This window comes from Giraffa tippelskirchi, chromosome 5 (assembly GCF_054371585.1).
Source record: "Giraffa tippelskirchi isolate mGirTip1 chromosome 5, T2T-mGirTip1v1.2.pri, whole genome shotgun sequence".
Classification (NCBI taxonomy): Eukaryota; Metazoa; Chordata; class Mammalia; order Artiodactyla; family Giraffidae; genus Giraffa; species Giraffa tippelskirchi.
Window position 1 is genome coordinate 75057449 of NC_137279.1, and position 17676 is coordinate 75075124.

At 55.7% G+C, this 17676-nt stretch overlaps 1 protein-coding gene across 1 annotated transcript; it reads left to right on the top strand.

The window, feature by feature from the left end:
* The first annotated feature begins 2651 nt into the window (after positions 1 to 2651).
* On the top strand, positions 2652 to 16216 carry LOC145506435 (uncharacterized). Its single transcript, XM_081491105.1, has 8 exons — positions 2652 to 2899; positions 3049 to 3192; positions 8240 to 8314; positions 8792 to 8862; positions 10302 to 10479; positions 12042 to 12144; positions 12786 to 12932; positions 16095 to 16216. The coding sequence occupies exons 2-6, from the start codon at positions 3104 to 3106 to the stop codon at positions 12121 to 12123; spliced, it is 495 nt and encodes a 164-aa protein (XP_081347231.1). The 5' UTR covers positions 2652 to 2899; positions 3049 to 3103; the 3' UTR covers positions 12124 to 12144; positions 12786 to 12932; positions 16095 to 16216.
* The last annotated feature ends 1460 nt before the right edge of the window (positions 16217 to 17676 follow it).

The following is a 17676-nucleotide window of genomic DNA, read 5'->3' on the forward strand; positions in this document are numbered from 1 at the left end:
TCCAGACAGGTTCAATCACTCCGCAGCCTGAATCAGTTCTGTTCCGTCTACACACTTCTCTCCCCGAGGGCCTCCTGACACACGGGGACTCTGTGTCTGTCTTCTTTCCTATGCTATGAGCCTCCTAAGGCCAGACACCACATCTTTAGCCTTTGTATTCCTGGGATCTAGCATTCAATAGGTCTGGAGAACCAAAATGGTGGGACTGAATTGGCAGAGGAAATGGAGCAGACAAAGGAGGTGAAGCACAAGTCAGGAGCCTTGAGCAGAGAGGGCGTCAGGAAGGAAGGAGGCATCAGGAGGAGCCTGGCAGTCAAGCTGGTTAAGGACTGAAAATTATCGTGGAATTTGGCAGCTAGGAAGCAAACAGTCCCACTTCTCCCAGGGCTCATCCAGCTGTAGGATGAAAAGTCCTAAGCAGATGGAGGTGGTCAGTCACTCAACACTGGTGACCTTGATGAGGGCAGTTCTGCAGGTGGAGGTGGGCAGAGCCTGATGTGATGGGCCAAGGAGTGATGGAGGCAGGGAAGGCAGATTGGGTTGCTGTGACTGCTGAGTTGTTAGTCTGTGCTGAGAGGGGAGAGCAGGCAAGAACCTGGGGGACTCCCCGTCCCCACTGCTCTGGAGAGACAGCAGACAAAGCTGGTGTCAGGAGCACGGTGGGCATCTGGGTGACTTCTTCCCAAAGGGCTCCACCCCTGCCGCCTAGGTCACCCGACTGTTCCTCCCACCACCCTGATCCCCGCAGCAGCAGCTGCGGCCTCCATCCTCTGTGTATTGTGTCCACTGAGCACAGCGGATTCTGCTTGGACAGGTTGGGGGCCCTCTCTTCTTTTGAGTTGTGAAAGGCTTCTTTGAATCTGTGTATCTTGTCCAACTAATTAGATCCTGAACTTCTCGAAGGCAGGGACCATGTCCTCCCTCCTGCCTCCGCTTTCCTTCCTTCAGCAAACACTAATTAAGTGCTGTCTCTCCAGCGATCACGATGATGGCTAGAGTTCCTGCTCTCAGGTGTCTCACAGTCTGGGTTCAGGCCTCCTGAACATGAAGAATTTTATACCCTGGAGCCAGCAGAGAGCTTCAGAGAGTCTGTAAAAACCCGTACTGTTATATGCCAATACTGACTCGGTGTGTGTGTGTGTGTGTGTGTGTGTGTGTGAGAGAGAGAGAGAGAGAGAGAGAGATGGAGACTGCATGGTTCTAAAGAGAGACTCTAAAAATGAACATATTCAAGTGGAGTCAATCTGCTGGATTCAAGTCTTATCTGTGTGATATGGCAAATTATTCTCCACTCTGTGTCTCCATTTCCTGGTCTGTGAAATGGGGACCATATAGTACCTTTCTCCTAGGGTCTCAGTGAGGCTTTAATGGGGGATGTATATAAATAACTTGCCACAGTGCTTGGAACAGAATAAGAGGACGATTAGTGTTAGCTCTTATTGTTTTTGAGAGAGAGTGAGAGAAGCATTCATGAGACTCTCAAAGGGTTCTTGTTCCAGAAAAGACCAAGAGTCAGGGGTCCAGTGGGCGAGACTGACCTGTGTGCTGACTGCAGGGCATGCAGTGACAGGTGCCAAAGGGTGTTAATCTGAGGGGCGGTGTGGGCACCTTGAACTTCAGCTCTGAGTCTCCCAAGCACCAGTGGCTCAGGACCCTGCTCTGAACGATGGTTCAGAAGTAAGACTGTTTGAACAGACCCCTCGTGGCCATTGAGTTCAGGCTGGAACAACATATGAGGTGAGACCAGAACTCCATTTCTCCCAGTTGGACAGATTAAAGGGAGGAAAAAAAAAAGAAGAAGGCCTTTGCTCCTGATCACATTAAAAACCAATAGCCTCCACGGCAATTAGGCCTCCGTAAATTACAGAGCCTGCCTCTGTCAGCTGGCTCCGCGCTATCTCATTAGCCAGGGTGCCAGAGACGCTACACGCCCTGCCGGGAGCCGCCCCGTTGCCAAGAGCCTGCTCCATAATTAGACAGAGTCCCGGCCTCGTTGAGGCACCTACCCGCTCCTCCTGAGGGGCAGGTGCAGGGCAAGGGCGGGCCCGGCTGTGGGCCCTGCTCAGGAGAAGGGAGGTCAGAGCGCAGGTCTGAGTGGAGAGTCCCAGCCCTGCCGTGACCTTGGGAGGAGATCTGGGAAGTCCTCGGGGAAGGAAGTGAAAGGGCAGGGGACAAGGGCAGGGACCACACCTTCTCCCCACCTGGACACCCAGTACCGGGAGAAATGGGCCAGACGGGCCTCCCGGGAGACTCTGACTTGGAGGTGAAGTCCAGGAAGCTGGGGAGGTGGTGAAGTCTTTGCTCCAAGTTTGTCTGAGAACATTTAAGCACCTAAGCCACCCAGCACGCGCGCACACACATGCACACCCTGGTTCTCAATCATCTGGGGGCTGGTGGGGATGGTACCTGGGGCCGGGAGAGGACTCGGGGGTGGGGCAATACAGCCTCCGGAGGCCCCTGCAGCCAGAATTGCAGTAAGGGTTGGGACGGCAGGCGGGTGCCCAAGATGGAAATATAACAAGACGTGTGTAAGAGAAATCATTCTCCAAGTCTCTTAGGGCAGAGATGAGCACCCCTAACAGTCAACAATGCTCCAGTGACGAGACAATGGGGTTGGACACCACAGACTTGTGCTTTGCCGAGTGGAGGACACAGACCCCTGGGGAGGCAAGAGGGGCCCGGGCTGGTCCCAGCAGCTCTCTGCCAACCCCCACAAAGCCCCCAGCCTCTCTTCTAGATCTGCTTTGCACGTGAAGAGAGGTCTCCAGGGAGGGGTGCCAGGTGACCGGCCTGCCCGATGCCCGCAGGTCTCCAGCCATCCACCACCACCAGTTGAAGGAGGTAGAAGACGCTCCAGGACACCTGCAGCACTCTTCACACACGGCAGCCCAGCCCCAGAGTGAGGATGAAGCAAGAGAGGGGACACTGGAGGGCAGGCAGCTGCCTGGGGCCTGGGGAGGGCAGTGCTGTGCTCCTTGGAGTTCCCTCGTGTGCCCCGTCCCCAGCCCAAGCGGCTTGGGCCCGGATGGGCGCTGTTCCGACCTCCAGCTCCAGCAGCCCCATTCCAACAGAGGAGGGGAGCACCGCAGAGAAAACACGGCGCATGGGCAAGACGGCCAGAGCCAGGGAGGCCCCGGGCTGGAGCCCTGAGGGCGGGCATGGACGGATGTGGACGCCATCTGGCATCCATCGGTGAGGCATTTCGTCTTAATGGGGCAGCGGGAGTGGTGGCCGGTGCCCAGCCAGTGCTCACTACCTGCTGAGAGAAGAGGGCTTGGACCCAGCTGTCCTCTCCCCCAAGTGGTCCTCCCAGCTCTGACGGGCCCAGGCTGAGGATGCCACGCCCCCAGCCTCCCCAGTCCCCGCGGGAGGACAGGAGGCTGTGGCGGCCTCAGAGGGAGGACAGGAGGCTGCGGCGGCCTCAGAGGGTGACTCACACTGCTGGTCTCCGAGGCTGGCAGAGCCTGGAGCAACACCAGGTGGGCTGTGCTCCTTCCAGCACCCTCTCCGAACTCCAGCTCATCAGCAGCCCTGGGCCAGGCCGGGGCCGGGGAACCCTCCCACCTCGGCCCAAAGGAACCAAGGTTCCCAGCCTAGCCTGTCCCACCAGGTCCACTGGGAGCCCTTTGCCACCACACCTTGGGAGCCCAACCCGGGGACCATTGTTCCCTGGAGCCATGGCTCATTTTCCTGGGGGCTCCTCCCAGGCCAGCTTCCCCTTTTCCTGCAGCCAGGGAGGGGCTGAGGCTCCCAGCGGCTGCCAGGTGTGGCCTGAGGAGTGGGAGGGAGCCAGGCAGACAGGAAGGGTCAGCGGGAGTCAGGAGCCAGAAGCAATCCAGACGGGCCCTGGCGTGGGCGCACACCTGCAGAAGCGAGGAGGAGGTGGGGGGTTATACTCACAGTCCCCTTTTCTCAGGGTTGAGCCCATGGCCAGAATGGTGAAGACTGCCAGGGCCTCCCAGGAACACACCCCATCTGCATGAGGGAGCAGTAAGCCTGCTCAGCTCAGACACAACTGAGGGATCAGTTAGGTGCAGGGCCCCTACATCTGCATGAACAAGCATGTCTGGTCAAAGCACATCTGGCTGTGTTGGGTCCCCACAGGTGAAAATGGACCTGAGAGGCCGGGCAGTGATGATAAGTCTATCTGCATGAAGAGGTGTGAGCAGCTATGATATTGAATACAGCAGGCAGCCCCAGAGCAGAACTGAGTGCCACATGACCTGGCAAGAGAGACCTATTCCAGGGAGCCAGCTTCTCCACATGACAGCCTGCCTCCTAGGTGGGCATCTGGCAGTGCCCACAGTGGCAAGGGGAAGGAGGGCATTGTGACCCGTCCGGATCCCAGGCCTGTTGTTTGCCACAGTGAGCTGGCCCCTGGCCCCTCGGGGCTAGTAATACCACTCTGCGTTTCTTCCTCAGGATCCAAGCCATTTACAAACTCACGGCTCCACTCTCAGTTAAACGTCTGGTGACTGAACCTGACCCAGTATTTACTCCTGAAGAGAGGCAAAGGAGCAGGTGTCACCTAGGGCAGCCTGACGCCGCAGCTGGCTGGGGGTGGGGGGGAGGCCCTGCTGTCTTTTCTTGGGTTGTTGTTGTTCAGTCGCTCAGTTGTGTCCAACTCTGTGTGACCCCATGAACCGCAGCACGCCAGGCCTCCCTGTCCATCACCAACTCCAAGAGTTTACTCAAACTCATGTCCATGGAGTCGGTGATTGCCATCCAACCATCTCTTCCTCTGTCGTCCCCTTCTCCTCTCGCCTTCAATCTTGCCCAGCATCAGGGTCTTTTCCAATGAGGCAGCTCTTGGCATCAGGTGGCCAAAGTATTGGAGCTTCAGCATCAGTCCTTCCTATGGATATCTGCTTGGGCACCAGAGGGTTTCTCAGGCCACGAGTGTGGCCCCGGGCAGCCGTCTCCCGCCTCCTCCTGGCTCAGGCTGAGAGGGACAGAAAGGGGACTCTGTCCCCAGGGACTGTCCCTAAGGGGGTGAGAGTCGAGTAGATAAGAGACTTCAGCCAGAAGCTGTTAGAAACCCAAACCTCTCCCTCCAGATAAGAAGGCCCCCAGATCCTGCCCTGGACCCAGTGGGTGGGAGGCTTCCTGGGGAAGAAGCCTCCCTGCGGAAGTGGCCAACCTGCTTTTCTCTGGTAGGGGATGGGAAGAGGAAAGTGGGGCTGGGGAGCCCCTCTGAGGAAAGAAGGGGGGTGGCGCCTCAGCAACAGGGCTGAGCCACCTCCCCACAAAGGACTCAGACCCGAGACTCTGTGAGAATCTAGGAACTTGGTGATTTCCCTGCATTAGGCACTGTCACTCTCCCTGGCATGATTAGTCATAAACCTCGAAACCGAAAACACCAGGGAAGCCCTGAGGGCTCAGAGGGTGAAGAATCTGCCTGCAGTGTGGGAGACCCAGGTTCCATCCCTGGATTGGGAAGATCCCCTGGAGATGGGAATGGCTACCCACTCCAGAATTCTTGCCTGGGGAACCCCATGGACGGAGGAGCCTGGTGGGCTACAGTCCATGGACTTGTAAAAGAGTCAGACATGACTGAGCAACTTCACTTTTACTTTCTTTCACTTTCTTTCGAAACCCGATGAAATTGCCAGGTTCTTACAGAAAGAGGAGCTGAGGGATCTCTCACTAGCCGGGCCTGGAGGAGAAGCCCTAGAGACAGAGCTTCAAAGAAGTTCAGGGAGGCAGCTGAGGGGGTGGGGAGGCTTGCCAAAGAAAGGAAAAGTAGGGAGAAGGTAGCAACCAATGTGTTTTCCTGATGGGAATTTACTTTACGGGTGTCTGTTATGTGTCAGGCACCCTATGCAGATCAGAATTAATGCTCATGATGACATTAAGTTCATGGGGTTCTCAAGGCAGGAATACTGAAGTGGTTTGCCATTCCCTTTGAAAAGACCCTGATGCTGGGAAAGATTGAAGGCAGGAGGAGAAGGGACGACAGAGGATGAGATCGTTGGATGGCATCACCAACTCAATGGACATGAGTTTGAGTAAACTTCGGGAGCTAGTGATGGACAAGGAGGCCTGGCATGCTGCAGTCCATGTGGTCGCAAAGAGCCAGACACAAGTGAACAACTGAACTGACTGACTGATGACATTAAGTAGACATTGTTATCCCATTTTACAGATGAGGAAACTAAGGCTTATAAGTGATCAAGTGACTTTCCTGGTCCCTAGTGAGTGAAACGGAGAAGGCAATGGCACCCCACTCCGGTACTCTTGCCTGGGAAACCCCATGGACGGAGGAGCCTGGTAGGCTACAGCCCATGGGGTCGCGAAGAGTCAGACACGAGTGAGCGACTTCACTTTCACTTTTCACTTTTCACTTTCATGCACTGGAGAAGGAAATGGCAACCCACTCCAATATTCTTGCCTGGAGAATCCCAGGGACGAAGGAGCCTGGTGGGCTGCCGTCTATGGGGTCGCACAGAGTCAGACACGACTAAAGCAACTTAGCAGCAGTAGCAGCAGCAGTGAGTGAAAGCGTTAGCCTCTCAGTCATGTCCAGCTCTTCGCAACCCCATGAACTACAAACCACTCAGGCTCCTCTGTCCACGAAATTCTCCAGGCAAGAATATTGCAGTAGGTAGACATTCCTTTCTCTAGGGGATCTAGAGGATGGAACCTGGGTTGCCTGCATTGCAGGCAGATTCTTTACTGTCTGAGCCACCAGGGAAGGTCCACAGTGAGAGGCAGGGCTGAATACAAATCCAGGTCTGAGTCGAGGGCATATGTGCTTTCTGCAATGCTTCATTGCTCAAACCAAGCTGCAGGCCCCCTCCAGACACCAGAGCCCAACATAGAGCAGGCCAAGCCAGGGGAGAGAGTCTCAGCCACAACCTCATGGTGCTCACACTCAGAGGTCATGCTCCCAGCAGCCCGCAGAGACTGCCCATCAGAGGCAGCACCACTCAAGAGAAGAACACAGGTTCTAGCCTCGGAAAAATCCAGATTTACATACCACTCACTGGGCTTCCCTCATGGCTCAGCGGGTAAAGAATCAACCTGCAATGCAGGAGACACAGGAGACGCAGGTTTGATCCCTGGGTCAGGAAGATCCCCTGGAAAAGGAAATAGCAACCCCCTCCAGTATTCTTGCCTGAAAGAGGAGCCTGGTGGGCTACAGTCCAAAGGGTCACAAAGAGTCAGACATGACTGAGTGACTGAGCACCGCTCATTAGCCCCTGTGTCTTTGGGCAAAGGGTTTAACTTCTCTGAGCCTAAATTTGCTCATCTGTGCAGAGGACAAACACATACCTACCTCACAGAGCTATTTGAGAATTAAGTGAGATACTGCATATGAAGAGTCTAGCACATGGTAGGCGTTTAGTAAATGATGGTTCCAGGCAGGGTGGGCTGCTAGGGCCTGTGATCATGCATCACACAGGGCCCTGTGCTTGGAGGGGCCCACACACAGGAGGCTCCATGCTTGATTTAAAGCTTTATTGTTGCCTTCTTGAAATTTTGAATACTTTTCGAACCAGGGGCCCAGCATTTTTGTGTTGTATTGGGTCCCCCAAGTTATCTATCGAATCCTGCTTATGGATCTGGATTCAGTTCTTTTGACCCCCACAGCCTAGTACAGCTGTCCTTTCAGCACTTTGTGGTTTTCCAGGCCCAGGAAGTGTTTCTCTGTTGCTGACAAGCAATCAGGGAGAGCAGACAGAGCCCCGTCTCCCTTTGGCGGCCAACACCTCCAGCGGGGCAGGAGAGGATCCCCCCCTTTCTCATCCTGAAGAGACTTGTGAGCTCAGGCTCCTGGTGGTCAACGTGGCTTCCCAGATGCCAGCATCCCCTTTAGGATTAAAGCTCTGTAAGGTTGGGAGCTTCCAACTCCGCCACCCTCTTCCTCCAGGGCAAGCCTGCGTGTCTCCAGAGCGTCGTGGGAGAGGGCTGCTGGCCGGGGCAGAGGCAGAGTTCTGAGCGGCTTCAGGGGGTGATGGGCAGGGCAGGTCCCAGGCCTGGACCCCAAGGCGGGGCCAGAGGCCTCCCTCCCTCGTGCAGACTGCTCCTAGGCTTCTGGCCTCCAGCTGTGTCTGCCCCTTAGCTGTTTTTAGACTCCAGTTCCCAGAGGCCCAGCTGTTTGCTAAACTGGCAGTCAGGGCCCACCTCCCAAACTCTGAGAAGCATCGGGGAAAGAAGGGAAAGAGAAGCTGATAGGCTGGAACGCTGTCTGTCTTCTCTCACTCACTCTCACAGCTCACCTCATTACTCGGTCTAGGAGCCTTCGACAAGGACACTGGAGTCGGGAGGAGGAGGATGAGGAAGGCCGTGGGAGAGGAGGCTGGCTGCAGCGGTGAGACCAGGGGGAGGAACCGCAAGCCCACTCAAAGACCGTGAAACAGCAGCATTAGAAGGCACCTTTGAGACACTGAGGTCAGAGAGGGAGAGAAAGGCACCCAAAGTCACACAGCAAGGACTGGCACCTGGGTCTCCTAATGCCCAGCTGGGGTTCTTTCCATCACTTCATTTGACTTCAGATTCAGAAACAAATTGGGGTAGTGAGGGAAAAAGAGACAGCCCCCCATCTTCTGTATATACACACATGTATCCACACACAAACACCAGTTCCTCCTGGAGACTGGTACAGGAAGCTGCTAGATCCTGGTCAGGTACACAGGACATGAGGGTAAGGAGGTGGGTACCCTCTGGCCCTACCACTGGCATGGCCTCTGGAATCTGAGGGTTTGGGGTGAAGCGATCTGCTATGTGTCTGCCAGGACCCTTCTCCAGGGGCTGATCTGACATGGCTGCTACCTTTCTGAGTCCTCAGGCTGAGATCTTGGGGCGTCTTCATGGGAAGGAGGGACCTGGAAAGTTTCCCCTTCAGTGTGGATTTTAAAGGTAACATTAGTTGCTAATATATATGAAACACCTTATATGCCAGCACCATTCTAAGGGGTTTTCAGGTATTGGTTCATCATCTGATACTTACACAACGCTATGGAGACAGATACCATCCTTGTCCCTATCTTAAACTTGAAGCAGGGCTTCCCTGGTGGTCCAGTAGTTAAGGTAATGCCTTCCAATGCAGGGGACACAGGTTGGATCCCTGGTCGGGGAACTAAGACCCCACATGCCACAGGGCAACCAAGCCCCACGTTGCAACTCCTGAGCCCATGTGCTCTAGAGCCTGTACGCCACAGCCAGAGCAAAGCCCATGCACCCAGTGAAAGATCCCACATGGCGCAATGCAGCCCAGCAAACAAAGCTGAAGAGACTGAGGCACAGAGAGGTTGAGTAACTTGCCCAAGGCCACACAGCTAGGAGACACCCAGGCATCCTGGAAGTGGGCAGCCAATGCTCCCCCACCACTCCCTAAACGACTGGTACCTTTGGGCTCCTAATTCAGGGCTCCTGGCAGTGTAACCCCTGCTCGATCCCCATCCAGTAGGGTTTTAGTTGGCAAAAGCTATGTGTCTTTCTACTTCCATACACATGTACCCTCTGATTCAGCGTCCCTCTCCTCCTACACCTGAACACTAGACAAGCAGCAAGTGGTGTGTGCACTGAGGTGGGGAAGAGGACGTGACCTCTTTGAGAGGCCCTTAGGCTGACCTCCTGGTTGGAGGGGGCTGTCTGTCTCTGTCCAGCCGCCCTCCCCTGCCCCTCAGAACACCCCTCAGTGGCCTGTGCTGCCACCTCCTGGCCACAAAGGGTTAAGACAGGCCCTGTGGGTGTTTTTCAGCCTTCTTCCCTTCCCAGGCATCTTCCAGGGTTATGAGACTGTATGCTGTTGATTCCCAAATAAATATCTTTTTTGTTATTCCAGATTTTTCTGGCATCATTGAGATGTAACTGACATGCAACATTGTATAAATTTTTAAGGAAATATTGGATTATTTTTACTGAATCATAATATAGCTTGAAACACAATCTAGAAATCCTTGTCAACAACAGCTTATTTCCCCCACTTTTAACTTGAAGTGTAGCTGATTTGCAATGTTTCAGGTATGCAGTACAGTGACTCAGATATATATATATATACATTGTGTGAGTTTAAGTCATGCTTCCATGCTGATTTGATACATACACACACATTGTGAAATGATTACCACAGCACCTTCAGTTAACACATTCATTGCTTCACATAGTTAACTTTTTTTTTTGGTGGTGAGAACTCTCTGCCCAAATCTTTATCTCTTTTGAGACCCAGGTCTGTATATGCTGATGTACCCCAACACTCTGTGACTCCCCTAAATTCAGAGCTGACGCTAGAACACAGGGGTCCTGGCTCCTGACTCAGTGTTCACGTCACAACACTGCATTGTTTCTCCACCAAGGCAGCAGAGAACACAGACAAAACGAGAGCCTGGAGAACAAGACAGCGACCCCGTGCCGGCTGGTGATCGTCAGGGTTCAGACCCAGGTCAGGGCGGCGGCAACATCAGGGGGCTCTCTAGAGTGCTCCATATCAGTTCTGGGGGTTTGGAGAAGATGTCAGACTTCCAGAACAGACAGGTAAGGGACTGTGAAGCCATCTGGGGTGGCTGGACAAAAGCTTTGTGGCTGAGCAGAGGCTGGAAGGGAGTGGATGCTGGAGGTCCCTGCCCCAAACTTGGGAGCTGAAGTAGCAAGAATGAGGGTCCATGGGAGAGGTGGGAGAGGGGGACAGAGCAGGCCCCCGCTTCCAGCCTCCCTGAGGGACGGGAAGGAGAAATAGAGCAAGGGACAAAGAAGGCGCGGTCAGACGGAAGAGCTGAAGCCTGAGTGCTTTAGAGACAGACTTGCATCTTAGAACAGGAACCGGGTCGGGAAGTCCCTGCTGCCTGTTTTTGTGCTGCCTGCAAGCTAAGGATGGGTTTTGACGTTTTCAAATAGTTTAAAAGCTTCAAAATAGAATAATATTTCATGACACCTGAAAATTATATGACATTCAAATCTCAGTGTCTATAAAGTTTTACTGGGACACAGCCATGAGCTCATTCTTTTACGTATCATATCTCACTACAACAGCAGAGGGGGTTTAAATGGACCATATGGCCCACAAAGCTTGAAATATTTACACTTTGGCTCTTCACAGAAAGCTTGTGGACCCCTACCTTAGAGAAAAGGGGCCGTGAGCCACAGGCTCTGCCCCCTCTTGGACAGAAGTTGCCTGAGGGAATCAGGCTGCCAAAAGGGGAGTGGCCAAGGAGCAGAAGGAGGGGGAGGTCTCTCAGGAGGCCTTTGCAGAGGCAGCTACCCTGATTCTCCTGTGACGGGGTCTAGACCCCTCCATGTACCCTCTGGCCTGGGAACCCCTGCTCCACCATTGTGAACACGTGGGCTGGTGCAATTCCACAACCTCTAAGCCTTAGGATCTCCGTCTGTGAGATGCGGATGATAAGGAAGACCTTGAAGGGCTGCTGAGAATTCTCTAAGATGACAGAGTGTACAGCCTACTGCACAGTGGCTTTCAGAAGACCTTGAGGGTAGGCAGCTCTGCCTGCAGCGTGGCTACATCAGTGCATGCACCTCCCAGCTGGGTCCACTAGAGGGCAGGAAGGGCCTGCTGGCGGCCTGCAGGCTGTCAGATGGAGTCAGTCTGCAGGTTTCCGGCCTGGGGAGGGGTGCCTGCCTTGCTGTTTACAACCCTGGCCTTTGATCAGCTCCTGTTCTCCCCACAGCCTGCTGAGGGCCAGACTGCTGCAGAGCTTTCCACTGAGGGTGGGCTGGGCTTCCTTCTTGCCCTTTCTTTGTCCCTCAGAGGCAGGCCAGGCTGGCGCCAGGTCAGTGGGTAAACGCTCCTTCTCCAGCCTATTTTATGTCTCCTCGCATCAACCCCCAGTGACCCTGGATGCAGGCAGAGCCATGGAATAATGCTCCTCATTCCGCTGAGGGAACTGAAGCTTAAAGAGGCTAAGTGACTCGCTCAGAGTCCCATAGCTGGTTAGCAGGCTGGCTGGGACTGTAGCTCTGGTCATATCTTCTGGTGCCAGGTGTGGGTCTCGCCCCGCCAGAGGGCTGGGCTTAACTACCACGCTCTCCACGAGGCTCCTCCTTCAGCACTTTCTTCCAGTGTCTCTGTCCCTGCCCTCCAGGCTGGTGAAACACCAAAGCACAGCTCCACCCAACAGGACTCCGGATGTTCCAAGAGCTTCCATACACATGAGTTCATTTTGACCCAGAACAGGCTCTCCCAAGGTATCTGAAAGCAACAGTGACTGTTCTGTCCAGGAACTTTGATGCAGTTTGGAACGCAAGAGCAGAATGGGCACAGACACACCCAGATGTGTCTCGGCAGGGAACAGTGGCAGGGAAGTTGCTGGGCAAAAGTAGTCAAGGAAGACCACCAGGAGGATGGCCTTTGGGAAGCTACAGGAAGAAGAATGAAGAGGCAGGAACACTTGTGGTCATTTGAGATGAGCCTGAGTCCATTAAGGGAAGAGCGAGAGTCCATAAAGTTAGAGGAGGCTGCTTCACAAGGAGTCTTGAATGCCAGGCTCAGGGAGAAGGACTTGTAGGTGGCAATGGGGAGAGAGCAGGCCTCTGGGGGAGTGTGTGATAGGAAGCAATGGTGTCTTAGAAAGGTTGATATGAAAGGGATGAGAAGACTGGGTGCTTTTGGAAGAAAGCAGGAGTGGATGTTTCTGTTGTCCAGCTTAAGGTGACTGTCGGTACAGTGGAGAGGGAGTGGGTTCCAGAATTTCCAGGGTGTCGAGCTTAATGTGATTTGGGAGGCTGGAGGAGGACTGGTCCAAGACAGGAATAACTGGAGAGTCAAGGTGTATATGCGTGAGAAAAGGGTAATGGTAGGGGGAAATAATTAATTTTTTTCCTATGAGGATGAATTTGAAGACATCAAGTAGAAATGCTCTGTGGATGCATACGGTGAGATATTAGAAGAGAATCAGAGCTCGAGATGCAGAAAAGGAGTGAATTAGCCAAGTGGAAGTGATCTCTGAAGCCGTGAGAGGGAGTCCGGGTGCCAGGTGAGCAGCTAGAGAGAGGCTGTGGATAGGGAAGAAGAAGTGGTCCAGGGGGAAGTGTGCACTGGGGCCCCCATCCCATCCCTGAGGAGGAAAGTGTGCACTGGGCCCCCCAACCTATCCCAGGGGGAAGTGTGCACTGGGGCCCCGCATCCCATCCCTGAGGAGGAAAGTGTGCACTGGGCCCCCCAACCTATCCCAGGGGGAAGTGTGCACTGGGCCCCCCATCCCATCCCTGAGGGGAAAGTGTGCACTGGGCCCCCATCCCATCCCTGAGGGGGAAAGTGTGCACTGGGCCCCCATCCCATCCCTGAGGGGGAAAGTGTGCACTGGGCCCCCCATCCCATCCCTGAGGGGGAAAGTGTGGACTGGGGCACCCATCCCATCCCTGAGGGGGAAAGTGTACACTAGGCCCCCCATCCCATCCCTGAGGGGGAAAGTGTGCACTGGGCCCCCCATCCCATCCCTGAGGGGGAAAGTGTGCACTGGGGCACCCATCCCATCCCTGAGGGGGAAAGTGTGCACTGGGGCCCCCCATCCCATCCCAAGGGAAAGTGTACACTGGGGCCTCCCATCCCATCCCTGAGGGGAAAGTGTGGACTGGGGCACCCATCCCATCCCTGAGGGGAAAGTGTGCACTGGGCCCCCCATCCCATCCCTGAGGGGGAAAGTGTGGACTGGGGCACCCATCCCATCCCTGAGGGGAAAGTGTGCACTGGGGCCCCCATCCCATCCCTGAGGAGGAAAGTGTGCACTGGGCCCCCCAACCCATCCCAGGGGGGGAAGTGTGCACTGGGGCCCCGCATCCCATCCCTGAGGAGGAAAGTGTGCACTGGGCCCCCCATCCCATCCCTGAGGGGAAAGTGTGCACTGGGCCCCCATCCCATCCCTGAGGGGGAAAGTGTGCACTGGGCCCCCCATCCCATCCCAGGGGAAAGTGTGCACTGGGCCCCCCATCCCATCCCTGAGGGGGAAAGTGTGGACTGGGGCACCCATCCCATCCCTGAGGGGAAAGTGTGCACTGGGGCCCCCATCCCATCCCTGAGGAGGAAAGTGTGCACTGGGCCCCCCAACCCATCCCAGGGGGGGAAGTGTGCACTGGGGCCCCGCATCCCATCCCTGAGGAGGAAAGTGTGCACTGGGCCCCCCATCCCATCCCTGAGGGGAAAGTGTGCACTGGGCCCCCATCCCATCCCTGAGGGGGAAAGTGTGCACTGGGCCCCCCATCCCATCCCAGGGGAAAGTGTGCACTGGGCCCCCCATCCCATCCCTGAGGGGGAAAGTGTGGACTGGGGCACCCATCCCATCCCTGAGGGGGAAAGTGTGCACTAGGCCCCCCATCCCATCCCTGAGGGGGAAAGTGTGCACTGGGCCCCCCATCCCATCCCTGAGGGGGAAAGTGTGCACTGGGGCACCCATCCCATCCCTGAGGGGGAAAGTGTGCACTGGGGCCCCCCATCCCATCCCTGAGGGGAAGTGTGCACTGGGGCCCCCCATCCCATCCCAAGGGAAAGTGTACACTGGGGCCTCCCATCCCATCCCTGAGGGGAAAGTGTGCACTGGGCCCCCCATCCCATCCCTGAGGGGGAAAGTGTGGACTGGGGCACCCATCCCATCCCTGAGGGGGAAAGTGTGCACTAGGCCCCCCATCCCATCCCTGAGGGGGAAAGTGTGCACTGGGCCCCCCATCCCATCCCTGAGGGGGAAAGTGTGCACTGGGGCCCCCCATCCCATCCCTGAGGGGAAGTGTGCACTGGGGCCCCCCATCCCATCCCAAGGGAAAGTGTACACTGGGGCCTCCCATCCCATCCCTGAGGGGAAAGTGTGCACTGGGCCCCCCATCCCATCCCTGAGGGGGAAAGTGTGCACTGGGGCACCCATCCCATCCCTGAGGGGGAAAATATGCACTGGGCCCCCCCATCCCGTCCCTGAGAGGGAAGTGTGCACTGGGCCCCCCATTCCATCCCATGGGGAAAGTGTGCACTGGGCCCCCCATCCCATCCCTGAGGGGAAAGTGTGCACTGGGCCCCCCATCCCATCCCTGAGGGGAAAGTGTGCACTGGGCCCCCCATCCCATCCCTGAGGGGAAAGTGTGCACTGGGGCACCCATCCCATCCCTGAGGGGGAAAGTGTGGACTGGGGCACCCATCCCATCCCTGAGGGGGAAAATATGCACTGGGCCCCCCCATCCCGTCCCTGAGAGGGAAGTGTGCACTGGGCCCCCCATTCCATCCCATGGGGAAAGTGTGCACTGGGCCCCCCATCCCATCCCTGAGGGGAAAGTGTGCACTGGGCCCCCCATCCCATCCCAGGGGGAAAGTGTGCACTGGGCCCCCCATCCCATCCCTGAGGGGAAAGTGTGCACTGGGGCACCCATCCCATCCCTGAGGGGGAAAATGTGCACTGGGGCCCCCATCCCATCCCTGAGGGGAAAGTGTGCACTGGGCCCCCCATTCCATCCCATGGGGAAAGTGTGCACTGGGCCCCCCATCCTATCCCTGAGGGGAAAGTGTGTACTGGGCCCCCCATCCCATCCCAGGCGAAAGTGTGCACTGGGGCCTCCCATCCCATCCCTGAGAGGGGAAGTGTGCACTGGGCCCCCCATCCCATCCCTGAGGGGAAGTGTGCACTGGACCCCCCATCCCATCCCTGAGGGGGAAAGTGTGCACTGGGGTGCCCATCCCAACCCTGAGGGGAAGTGTGCACTGGGCCCCTCATCCCATCCCTGAGGGGAAAGTGTGCACTGGGCCCCCCATTCCATCCCATGGGGAAAGTGTGCACTGGGCCCCCCATCCCATCCCTGAGGGGAAAGTGTGCACTGGGCACCCCCATCCCATCCCTGAGGCCCCCGCGTGGAGCACATAGTGCCCCTCTAGCAACCCCGACTGGGTGTTGGAGGGAGGACGTTTTTGCTAAGTCAGGCCCATCAAAGAATCCCAGCACTTTTGATGGACATGATGGACAAAACAGCTGCCTCCATCAGTGCATGAACAGGGAGGCAGGCTCCGGGTCCCCCAGGGGAGAGAGCCTCAGGCTGAGGAAGGTGGAGACAAGAGGGAGAGAAACCTAGGGCTGGGTGGCAGCCCTGACAGTCGTCTCCTAAACCACTGGTGAGCAAATAACTGCCCTTTGTTCTGTGGGGTACGGTTGTCTTGTTTCCTGCAGATGGAATATTCCTAAACCATGCCGAAGAAGAAGGAAACCCTGAAGAAAGTCACTCTTTGGTAATTGAGGGAGGAGATGTCAAAGTGGAGAGAGAAGTGAATAAACAGTGTCACGTGCTGACAGTGTCGGGTCAGAGGTGACTTACTGACTGAAAACCGCGTGACGGAAGAAACGCTGGGTCAGTGGGTTTCCCGAGTCAAACCCAGATGCGGGCCTTGGGCTTCACAACTCATCACCTCAAGAGGGGAAGGGGAGCCATATCTTAGAAAGCTGTTCCTGAGTGTTCTTCCCCACCCGTGGCTTTGCTGCAGTGCCCCCAGCTCCCAGTCCTTTCCAGAAAGTTCTGGAAACTTTAATCGCCATCTCCCTGCCCTCATGCAAAACTTCTACTCATCCAACTTCAACCTCAGACAAGAAAATATCTCAAATTATTTAAACTCCACACAAAGGAAGACCACATGGCTCCAAACTCAACCAGCCTGACTCTGGGACAGTTCTTCCTAGTGTCCACCTCAGTTTCTCCCTGTTGAGAAGGACTCGTTAGCCATGCCCCTGACGAGGGCTGGGTGGGCCTGAAGGGCGTCTGAAGGTGACCCCGGGGCGGGGGGAGAGGAGGCAGACGGGGTGGCTGCAGAGGACGGAGGGCTCCTGCCCGCCCGGAACACGCCCCCCGCTGCCGCGTGACCGGGCTCTTCCTGAGCGGATTACCATGCGATCTAAGGGACTGAAGCTGCCGGAACGCAATTGGAACAAGCGGCTTACCGAAATGTAGACACCCAGCCCTGGCATGTCCCAACACAGAGACGGGAAAATAAGCAGAATAATCTCCCAGTGCTAAGCCGCTCCATTGTCCTGCTTCTTGCTGAAACACCTGGCAGTTTCTGCCCTTGCCCTTCCCCCACCCAGAACCCCACTCTGGGGTCGGTGGGCTTTCCCCCCCTAAAGGTGAGAGAGGCGGCCCTCCGGGAGCCTGAGAATTGTGCACAGCTGAAAGGGTCATCCTTTGGCCTAGATAGTACAGAGGAGCCTGAGCAAGTGAGCCAGGGGCCAGGGTCATAGGGCAGGTCTGTAGCAGAGCCGGGACTAGCCCTGTGTCTCCTGGGCCCCAGGGAGTACTCACTCATGTGCACTCATCGACTCTCAAGAGTCTTCTCCAGCACCACAGCTCAAGAGCATCAATTCTTCGACGTTCAGCCTTCTTTTTGGTCCAACTCTCACATCCGTACAAGACTACTGGAAAAACCATAGCTTTGACTCTACAGACCTTTGTCAGCAAACTGATGTCTCTGCTTTTTTAATACATTGTCTAGGTTTCTTATAGCTATCCTTCCAAAGAGAAAGCATCTTTTAATTTCATGGCTGCAGTCACCATCTGCAGTGATTTTGGAGCCCCAGAAAATAAAATCTGTCACTGCTTCCTCTTTTTCCCCTTCTATTTGCCATGAAGTGATGGGACCATATGCCATGGTCTTAGGTTTTGAATGTTGAGTTTCAAGCCAGCTTCTTCACTCTCCTCTTTCTCCTTCATCAAGAGGCTCTTTAGTTCCTCTTCACTTTCTGCCATAAGAGTGGTGACATCTGC